This window comes from Bombus fervidus, chromosome 6, assembly GCF_041682495.2.
Source record: "Bombus fervidus isolate BK054 chromosome 6, iyBomFerv1, whole genome shotgun sequence".
NCBI classification, from domain to species: Eukaryota; Metazoa; Arthropoda; class Insecta; order Hymenoptera; family Apidae; genus Bombus; species Bombus fervidus.
Window position 1 is genome coordinate 4,130,136 of NC_091522.1, and position 10,507 is coordinate 4,140,642.

The window sequence follows — 10,507 nt, forward strand, 5'->3', positions numbered from 1 at the left end:
AGAGTGCAAAGGAATCGTTAAGGATAATTCCTATGTAACACTAAAATTTTCATTCGGAAAATGTATCGTCCTAGGGATTGTAATATTTTTATGTTACAAACGGCAATAGTAATAAACTACTTACATAAAGAGATTAAATTTATCCTGATTTATCATAACCTACAAAAATTTATGATTAATTAAATTGTAGAAATTAAATTGTATAAATTAAAATTCATAATACCTAGCAAATGTACCAATTTCATTATGTTTTTCCATTTGCAGATTTATTTAAATATATACACAGAGATCAAATAATTATATTTAAAAATGCTTTAACTCACTCATGTAGCAGAAATATTATTAAATTTATGTACTTTACCAAAGTGTTAATAAATATCATTAACAAACGTTAATAAGAATAAAAAATTAATTATGATTTAACGAAGTGAAATTATCTATAATTTTTTTTTCAAATCAACCGTCATTAATCGTAACAAGTTATAAAATTTTTGTAATTCGAATCCTATTTGACGGAATACTTTTAGTTTGTTTAAAAGTTCCTGAAAATAACATTAGTATTCAAGTAAATTTTTATAGAGATAGAGAATATTTTCAAAATATAGTGAGACTTCCATACTTTATCATCCATTTGAAATCTGAAATAAAATTACTAAACATAAAACAAGACAAAACATTAACGCTTGATTTCGTCGATTGCTCTTTAGTTTACAGTGTGTTTTGGATATCTGAAATTGTCATAAATTCAAATGTTTAAATATAAACGTTCTTAAAATCATTTTATCTGAATATATATTTTTATTGTATATCTACACACGATTTGTCTAAATACATTTTATCTGATAAATATAAAACAATATAGGAGATTTTATACTTATTCAATAATTTCAAGACTTTGTGAGTATATAACTCCTGTTTGACGTAAGGGGAGTTTCTCAGGGGTTAACTTTTGATACGAGGATTATGTAGAAGCTTCTACTGTTGGCAGTGCCGTTAAATGTGACAGGTCAGTCTGCAAGAATGGCGACCATGGTAGAAGAACAGAATTCGGTTGACATGGGCGAAGATAAAGAATCACAGTAAGTTGTAATATATTAATTGTAATAGAAAAATCACTGATGACTAACGTGTAATTACATGGAAATATTGAAATAAGAATGTTACGTTTACAGCTAGGCTTTAGGAAAATAACCTAACGTATAACATTATTTGTAATTCTCGGCGATATTTTTTAATTTTTATATCTATTTACATTGCAGATTCGAACAAGTTACTTACAATTGGGTGGATATTACCCAAGAATTTTTCGATGCCATTACAGGTGCTTATTTAAAAACTTATTTTCTCCTTTGCAAATGCATGCTTTACAAGTTTTCTTTTTATTTCTTTTTCTTCCCTCATATCTTTTTGTTTTATTTTGGTAGAGACGATTTAGTTTTCATTTGTATACAACTTGTTTTGTCCAAATAATCATGTAATTTTATCCAATAACACTGTTAGCATTTAAGTATCACTATTTAATGGGAAATTAATTTATAATGATTAATGATATGAATTAATCGAAACAATATTTTGTATACAAAATATTCATTTAATACAATACAAAACACTTTATTGTTATGTTTATTTAGAGTTGGAATTGGGTGAACTATTGCGTGATGAGTTATTTGGATTATTTGAGGCCATGTCTGCAATTGAAATGATGGATCCAAAAATGGATGTTGGCATGCTATGTAATAGAGGCAACAACAAACCATGCACTTTTACACAGGCTGTTGACTCTGGTGCATTGAAATTGGACAATTTGACACCGTCAGAAGTTATAGGAATAATAGATTCAACATATGCGTGCATAGTGTCTTGGCTTGAAGGCCATAGTTTAGCGCAAACAGTTTTCACTAACTTATATCTTCACCAACCGAGTCAAATAGTGGATAAACCTTTGAGAACCTTTTGTTATGCTGTATATAAAATAATTGAAATAATTAAAGATTGCATCAATAAAGCATTAGTTTTTGAGGAAGAAGATTTCCAGAGTGTTACTTATGGTTATAGATTGCAACAAGATATTACAGAACAAAAAATCATATCCATGCTGAGAGAAGTAGAAGATGAACTACCTGGGAAAAGAATAAAACCAATTCATGTAGTATCAGAGAAAGAAGTAGGTGCATGTTTTGAAACACAAAATACATTTATTGAACTTTTGTGAACGACTAAGGATATAACTAATTACTGAAATTGTTATTATTTCTTTCAGTATGGTGATAGATTAGCACTCTATGCCAGAATTAGATTTACTAAAATATTTTATCAGATTTTATCATTAATGGGAAAGAAAGAACAGTTGCAACAAAATTTAAATGATTGTCATACATTGTTATCAAGATGTTCTTATATGATTCAAATGATGATTAAAACAGTAAACAGTGGAGAAAAAGCTGATGAAATATGTAAGTTTTTCAAAATTTATAGTTTACGTCATAGTATATAGCTTACATCATGTATTATGTGATGATTGTAGCAAATTATCCAAATATTATGGGGTTTGACCCTATGGTGAATCAAAGATTATTACCACCAACATTTCCACGGTATACAAAAATAAAGCCAAGACTCGAGGCTCTAAAATATTTAGATGAGCTATTAAATAGATTTCGAACAGTTACTACGATTACTAATCAGAATGGTTTTCACGCAGCTTTGGTAAGACAAGATCTATAGGTTACTAAAAATTTTTGGCATAAATTCCAAGTACACTGATTTCTTTTTAGGACTTTTTTTTAGAATTTTCACGACGAAGTCCATGTATATTATCCAGATCAATGTTGCAAATAGTTTATTTACCTACAACAAATCGAGTATTCGGTGTGCAAAATTTTGCCGATGTTTTGAAAGACGCAGCGCGGAATTTCATAGCTCCTCCGGTACTAATGCCAAAGAGCACGTTACTTCAAAATCATCAAGCTAAGGAATATGTTGATAGTTTCTTATCTCATTGTGTGGGTCTCTTTGGTAGTTTGTTGCAACTTACTGGTCATAATAGAGCAAGACAGAGAGATAAATTAGCACATTTATTGGATGATTTTGCAATATTACAGGATGAAGTGAGTTTAAAAGCTAATTTATATTTCATAACATTGGAATATTTCACAACTTCAAACTAATGTATGTTTGAAATTTTGCCAGGCTGAAAGAGTTGATGGATTTTTACATGCCTTGTCAATGAAAAGTGATACACCAAGGTCACATTTAGCTTGTTTCGGAACATGGATCTTGTATCATACACTACGAGTTATGGTCATGTATTTATTAAGTGGCTTTGAATTGGAATTATATTCAGTGCATGAATATCACTATATATTTTGGTACTTATATGAATTTCTTTATGGATGGCTAGTATCGGCTATTACAAGAGCCAATACGTTCTTGATGGAACATGATGTACATAATGATACACATAAAGGTAGAGGTGGTAAGAAAAGTGCGAAAAACAAGAAGAAAAAATCAACATCAAGACCGTATAATTTAGAAATATTAATGTATCAAGCGATGCAAAATATATGTGGAGGATATTACAAAGTAGGTTGCGCATGTCTGATTTTTTTATAAAATGATTTAATTTCATCTATAAAATTTGTTTTATAGGCTTTAGTTGGTTTCCGTATGGATGGTAAAATACCACTTCCTGAGTCGCCATTTGATTCAGAACGAGTTCGATATGAGCACAGGTTATTACCATTTTCTTCCTTACTCACTCCACCTCCGGTACATTATCAAGAATTCTTAGATATGACAAACGCACAGATGCATAAAAGAAACGTGAGTATAGTGGCCTATTCTTCTTGGTTGTAACTAGCATGGAGCATTTTTTCTTAACTTCTATTTTCCTAGGAAAAGGTTACTAGTGAAATGCTGTACTTAGCCGGTTGTCGTCATTTTCATCAAGCTAGAAATATGTTAGAACGAGCTTTGTCTTTTTATCCACAAAATTCTAGTACTCTAAATGAGGTAAATATTTTTCGATTCCTATGTTTGTATTAAACATATTTTACTCATTATAGTGCTTGATTTACAGATCAATGATTTATTAAAAGTGGCAAAAACGAATTTCGTGGTTCTAAAGTTACTCGCTGATGGGCATAAAAAGGATTCCAAAGAACCTCCAGTATTTGACTTCTCGTATCATCAACATTTCCCATTAATAAAATTGATCTAAATCATTTGCAACGGCCATCATTTCATGCTATAAATGACATATTATTTATTCTAGCTTTAATCGTGCAGAAAATATTTTTGTGTTGTTGACTTTGGATGCCTTTTTTTTGTCTAATACAACGTTTGAAGCTCCCCCCCTTTTTTGTTTTATTAACAATACACCCTTCATTGTACAGATATGTATTATTTATCGCACATATTTTGTGGATAAATTTCTATAAAGAATGAAAATGATATTTGTATATAGTTTACCATAAATCGTATGTTTTAAGTGAATTCATGTGGATATTAAGAATGAATGCGTCGATCGTTTGAAGATAAGGTTCGTGAAATTTACAGATCGTTATGAAATGTAAATAACAAAAGTATAGAATGTATAGTCTCGAAATGTTGTATAGTAACACATCTTATCAATGAAATTGTTAACAGTTCTTGTTAGTAACATCTGCAACATTTTGAATATATATTGCAGGCTTCAGCTATGTAACACATGTTCCGATAACATTTTTATAATAACAATTCGTAAATTTATTGATCAAACGTGATCTAAATTGTTTGCGTCTATAAGTATTATATTCCCTACATTTTAGGAAGACATGATTTATACATTATTAAATTCTGTATTGTACAGAAACGAGAGAATATTGTAACATTAAACTGAAACACTAAATTTCAATGTAAAATCAGAAAGAAGAGAAAGTGATGTATGTCTAATAAAAATAATACTCTGAAATGGTTGTGTATTTAATAAATAACATTATCCGATAATAATACATTATGTTGTATATATATATATGAACATTAATAAAAAAATGAATAACAAGATTTGTTTGAGTTTGCATCTATATTCAACATCTAATCTATTATTCCTTAAAACCAAGTCGTTTTAACTAAGCAAATATTTTTTTATTTAAAACGTTTAAAACGCTTATCAATAAATACAAAATTTCAAAATGGTTTGCTGCCGTTCCGTGGAAGTGGAAGATCGAAGAATAAAAAAACCTTATTTAGGAGGATGGAAGCATAAAATTACCCAAGTAGAATATTTAAATGCCGAATCGCAAACAGGTCCCCTAAGGAAGCCAGAAAAAGAAAAGTGCAGTAAAAAAGTGCAATATATTTCTTGGACAGATGTATTTACACAAACACCATGCGTTCATCCAACACAGATGTGGCGGTATACGTGGTTTTCTTCAATTTAAATTAAAACAAATCCTTCTAATTTCACTTTCAATTCCTCCTTTAATTTCTCAGTTTCCTTTGCTTCGTTTCAATAATCGAGAATTTCTTTTATCATTCTTTTTCATCAATTTATATCTTTCCCTTTGCTTAGATCTGATTACTTTATATCGGCTGAATCGGATAAATATATAACATCAAAACCATACGAAACATACGAAGAAATGATGAAACGACTAGATTACGATGGAAAGGCGCGAATTATCCAAAGAAACTATAGAATATACAAATTATTGAAGTATATCAAAGAATATGCGAGACAGTATCGAGAGTTAGTCAAAGGCTGTGAGCTATACGAAGCAGAAAAGATAATGTTATACAGGTATGTAACATTTTTTTTTTTTTTTATTTGCGTTTATTTTACAATCAATTCTCGTTAGAGAATTTTAAGTAAATTTATCTGACGTGGTACTATGACATTATAGTATGTTTGATTCTATTTGAATCGAGTGCTTAGGTCTAAGGTGTAATGTCTTTTTAGTCTAAGGTGTAATGTCTTTTTAGTCTGCGGATCTGTTCCGACGTGTCGAGTAGTTGAGTAATTAGAGGGCTTTGGTGGTTGTTAACTCTTGTGCTGTGTCTATTGCTGAATTTGGATAGTTCTTCTTTGATTGTGGGTATCTTGAGGTCGTGATGTATCGTTTCGTTGGTGACGTACCAAGGTGCATCTATTAGGGATCTTAAGGTTTTCGATTGGAATCTTTGAAGAATTTCCATGTTGGAATTACTTGCTGTTCCCCATAGTTGGATTACATAGGTTCAAACAGGTTTTAATATGGCCTTGTATAATGTAATTTTACTTTGTTTAAGTTGGAACGTCGGCCGATGAACCAGTAGAATTTTTTAAATTTTGCCTTGAGTTGTTTGGTTTTGTCTAAGATATGTTGTTTCCATGTCAATCTTCTGTCCAGAGTCATGCCCAGATATCTGAGTGACTCTTTATCTGGAGTAGGTATGTTGTTTATCGTCACCTGTGGGCAAGTTTGTTTTCGCAGCGTGAAAGTTATGTGGCTAGATTTGTTTTCGTTGACTTTGAAGAGCCATTTGTGGGACCACTCTTCCATAGAGTCGAGGCCTTGCTGGAGAGTAAAGGAGGCAAATGTCGGATCTGAGCGCGAGGCTAATAAGGCTGTATCGTCAGCAAATGTCGCTGTGGTTATATCTGTCGAAGTTGGTAAGTCTGCAGCGTAGATGTTGAACAGCAGGGGTCCGAGGTCACTGCCGGGGGGCATGCCAGCTTCTATTGGAAATGCTGAGGTTATAGCGTCTAAGTGTTTTACCATGAATTGTATAATGTAACATTTAAAACACATAAAATGTACAAAGTTGCTCATATTATACATGTCGGAGATAAAAAGACACCGGGCCTTCTCTCTAGAATTCTTTGGAAAATCCCAATACTTTAATCTTTATAAGTTAACCCGATTATAATTGTCCGAGATTTGTGATAATGAGCTTGGGCTCGAGGCGACAACTAGTCGCCGAACGTAGCCGCGGTCACGGGCGAACGTTTTACCTAACAGAGGTATAGAATTGCATAGCTCTCCTTAAAAAGAAATAGTTGCATCGACACCTAACAGTAAACATTCCAACGGTCTCTGCCCCGTGGCTCGCCACACACAGACCCTATTCTTCGAACAAGATGATTGCCAAATCTCGATGCATCATTCACAGTATATGTTCAGCTAGCCTGAGGACCCGCTATAAATCTTAGGATTTAGTTAACTAAGGTCCTTCAAATTGACGAACAGTCTTTATTCTATCTGACCGTAAATCTGTCTCCTATTGCGAGAAGGTACGGGAGATCTGCTTGTTTCGCGTACGACGCTTCCCACTAGCAACTTTCTCTCAAGGGCGGCTAGCATCCTTTTCTAACCACCAACATAGAAATTAACTAATTAACAGCAACGTCCATTTCCCTCACTTTCTGAACGAGGGTTGTCCTCGACGAATCCGATGATCTCGTGCCCTGAGACACACCCCGTCATAGTTTCCCTCTGCAGCATCACTGTGACGGAGAGGTACTTTCTCGTGTGATCTCTTCAACGAGTAAGACAACGTCTTTACGATCAGTGGATATTTCACGTTTTAGCAAAGAGTTCGACTTGGACTTTGGAAGAAAGTATTTGTGTTATCCCGTTGACTGCGGATTCGTTATTGAACCTAAGATCATTGTCATTAGTATCTCGAGTACCTAAATACCACGGTTACTTGTCAAATTCTGTAGTAATCATATTTATATCAGTAGATATCTTCTCTATTGCGTAATAACAATGTCTAATACAAATGAAGATTCGTTACACGCCCCTAATCATGATGTTTACCCGACATATATATCGATTGATGTTTCAGGAAGAGGCATCAGCAGGAAATACTTCGAACAATTAATCCCAAAACTCGATCGGATTTTGACCTGTTATATGGTTTGGTTGAAAAATGGAGACGCGATCGCCTTGAATGTGCGAAGCTACGTTTCTTTAAACCTGCGAGATGTGCAGAAAATTACGAAATTTTGGAAAAGACCATAGAAATGCTGAATGTAATCGACGAGAAAAGACAGGCGGTGAAGCAGCGCTATAGGAAGCGGAAACGCGCGAAATTTGTTGCGGTTAACTGCAAGCCTATTCTGTGGAACGGTTACAAGAATAAATTGCTGGAAATGGACACAATGAGGAACCAGAAAGCAAGAGAATTGAAAATGATTTACGACTCGTTGATGAACTACGATGTTACTCGCGAGCAACGCATGGAGATGCTCACGATACTGAAGAAATCGTTGGAGGTACACAACTGTGTGCCTGTTTTCCATTTGATACGACTCTTGGACGAAGAGCTGACCTACTTAGCAAGGGGGATGAAACGCATGTCGCTAGGCCACTTTCGAGAAAGGATAATTTGTAAGAAAAAAATAATATACGAGATTTTGTCCTGTGACGTCCCAAGGTGGCAGAAGAATTGTTAACAAAACTTCTTTCCGCTTTCTCTTTGACGATGTAGACAGTTACTTGAACTTTTTACGGTCGTCGCACTCGTGCTGTTGCGTGAACAACGACAGATACTTTTGTAAGAACGTGGATGATGAAAAATTGCGAGAACCAATTGAACCTATAACGAAATTGTGTCACAGTTGTTTGAAATTGCTTCCTATTCAACGATTCACCATTCATGGAAGGATGAAAAAGCTGTCTACTTGCGTTGGTACTATTGATCTCGTTTGACATTAAATTTCTTGAAAAATTTAAATGGAAAATATGCATTAAACTTTTTTTTACTGTTTTAAGATTGTACTTGGTTGAGTGAACGAAATATTAGACACGTGAACTACGACCCTTACAAATTTCTACTGGACTGTGTGCGCTGTGAGGAAACGAAAAGAGAATCACCTTCGGCCATCGCGTTTATGATGCAAAAACACGACATGTACCATTTGGTGAACAATATTTGGCACGGCCACTCAGTAGTCAGTGAAAATAGAGATATGTTCCTATTACGGATCGTTCGATACGACGTAAACGAGGAGTGGTCACCGTGGAATTGTATCCTTTTAACTGAAGAAGAGGCTGACGTTCATTGCAGGATCAAGGATTTCACGAGCGTATACTCGAAGCCACTTATCGAAAAAATCTTGTTGTCTCATCAGTTAGCGAAAAACCAATTCAAGTACGTGCACATACGGTTTGAAGGATAGAAAAGTGGAAATAACGTATCGATTGAACTCGTTGCAGGCATTTGAGACAGTTTGAGAAGGAGTTTCAAGATAAATTTCACAAAATCGAGGATAAAGCGGTGTACAATCCAGCGATCAAAGTGGACGATTATCTTTTTACGTGATATACTTTGCTGTATCTAATTTACTCTTTCAATATAATCAAATTATATGGTCATTTTCTACTTAAATGTATTTATATATGTCGGGTTAACATTATGATTGGAGTTAGGGGCGCGTAATGAATATTCTCTGGAATTAGCCATCGTTGTTATGCAATCGAGGTAATGTTGATTAGCACAAGTGTGAGTATTACGGAATCGACAAATAACCGCGGTGATTAGACGCTAATGACAATGGTCTTAGGTTCGATAACGAATCCGTGGTTAGTGGGATAACAAAAATACTTTCTTCCAAAGTCTAAATCCAACTCTTTGCTAAAACGTGAAGTATCCACTGATCGTAAAGACGTTGTTTTACTCGCTGACGAGATCACACGAGAAAGTACCCCTCCGTCACGGTGATGATGCAGAGGAAAACTATGACGGGGTGTGTCTCAGGGCACGAGATCATCGGATTCGTCGAGGACAAACCTCGTTCAGAAAGTGAGGGAAATGGACGTTGCTGTCAATTGGTTAATTTTTATGTTGGTGGTTAGAAAAGGATGCTAGCCGACCCTGAGAGAAAGTTGCTAGTGGGAAGCGTCGTACGTGAGGAAAGCAGATCTCCTGTATCTTCCCGTAGTAGGTGATAGATTTACGGACTGTTAGAATAAAGACTGTTTGTCAATTTGAAGAATCTTAGTTAACTAAATCCTAAGATTTATAGCGGGTCCTCAGTCTAGCTGAACATATACTGTGAATGATGCATCGATATCTGGCAATCATCTTGCCCGAAGAATAAGGTCTGTGTGTGGCGAGCCACGGGACAGAGACCGTTGGAATGTTTACTGTTAGGTGTCGGTACAACTATTTCTTTTTAGGGAGAGCTATGCAATTCTATACCTCTGTTAGGTAAAACGTTCATCTCGTGACCGCGGCTACGTTCGGAGACTAGTTGTCGCCTCGAGCACAAGCTCATTATCACAAATCTGGGACAATTATAATCAGTTTAATTCACAAAGATTTATAAGGACTAAAGATTTATAAAGATCGGTTTAATTTATAAAGACGGTATTGGGAAATTTTCCAAAGAATTTCAAGGGGAAGGCCCGGTGTCCTTTCATCTCCGACATATATATGTTCCCTTTGGAACATATAAATTCCCTTTGGAATTCTTTGGAAAATCCTCAATACTTTAATCTTTATAAGTTAACCTGATTATAATTGTCCGAGATATGCCATA

The 10,507-nt window shown here is 34.4% G+C and overlaps 3 protein-coding genes and 1 long non-coding RNA gene across 5 annotated transcripts in view; 2 read left to right on the plus strand and 2 right to left on the minus strand.

Moving 5' to 3' along the window:
- The window catches only part of LOC139988385 (uncharacterized), a 194,915-nt gene that overhangs the window by 51,461 nt on the left and 132,947 nt on the right, over positions 1-10,507 (minus strand). The window lies entirely within an intron of this gene.
- Positions 1-10,507, minus strand: part of LOC139988357 (endoplasmic reticulum junction formation protein lunapark-A-like) — a 129,171-nt gene that overhangs the window by 3,228 nt on the left and 115,436 nt on the right. The window lies entirely within an intron of this gene.
- Naa35 (N-alpha-acetyltransferase 35) lies at positions 595-4,951 on the plus strand. 2 transcript variants are annotated; one of them, XM_072004629.1, is made up of 10 exons: positions 595-1,079; positions 1,260-1,321; positions 1,632-2,164; positions 2,261-2,453; positions 2,525-2,706; positions 2,775-3,107; positions 3,190-3,582; positions 3,649-3,822; positions 3,901-4,011; positions 4,079-4,951. In XM_072004629.1, exons 1-10 carry the CDS (start codon positions 1,021-1,023, stop codon positions 4,217-4,219), a joined length of 2,181 nt encoding a protein of 726 aa, XP_071860730.1. In that variant the 5' UTR covers positions 595-1,020; the 3' UTR covers positions 4,220-4,951. The 2 variants fall into 2 exon arrangements, with proteins under 2 accessions (XP_071860730.1, XP_071860729.1); XM_072004628.1 differs by having other exon boundaries at positions 603-1,079; positions 3,895-4,011.
- Positions 5,046-9,430, plus strand: LOC139987880 (IQ motif and ubiquitin-like domain-containing protein). Its single transcript, XM_072004631.1, has 6 exons — positions 5,046-5,395; positions 5,552-5,779; positions 7,810-8,354; positions 8,455-8,655; positions 8,739-9,117; positions 9,183-9,430. Exons 1-6 carry the CDS (start codon positions 5,172-5,174, stop codon positions 9,286-9,288), a joined length of 1,683 nt encoding a protein of 560 aa, XP_071860732.1. The 5' UTR covers positions 5,046-5,171; the 3' UTR covers positions 9,289-9,430.

Bases quoted from the DNA above. Each gene is read 5' to 3' on its own strand.
- Naa35 (XM_072004628.1), top strand. From the start codon at position 1,021: ATGGCGACCATGGTAGAAGAACAGAATTCGGTTGACATGGGCGAAGAT. The intron at 3,108-3,189 runs GTGAGTTTAAAA...AAATTTTGCCAG, and splicing joins TTGCAATATTACAGGATGAA to GCTGAAAGAGTTGATGGATT. The intron at 3,583-3,648 runs GTAGGTTGCGCA...TTTGTTTTATAG, and splicing joins TATGTGGAGGATATTACAAA to GCTTTAGTTGGTTTCCGTAT.
- LOC139987880 (XM_072004631.1), top strand. From the start codon at position 5,172: ATGGTTTGCTGCCGTTCCGTGGAAGTGGAAGATCGAAGAATAAAAAAA. The intron at 5,780-7,809 runs GTATGTAACATT...TTGATGTTTCAG, and splicing joins GAAAAGATAATGTTATACAG to GAAGAGGCATCAGCAGGAAA. The intron at 9,118-9,182 runs GTACGTGCACAT...AACTCGTTGCAG, and splicing joins TTAGCGAAAAACCAATTCAA to GCATTTGAGACAGTTTGAGA.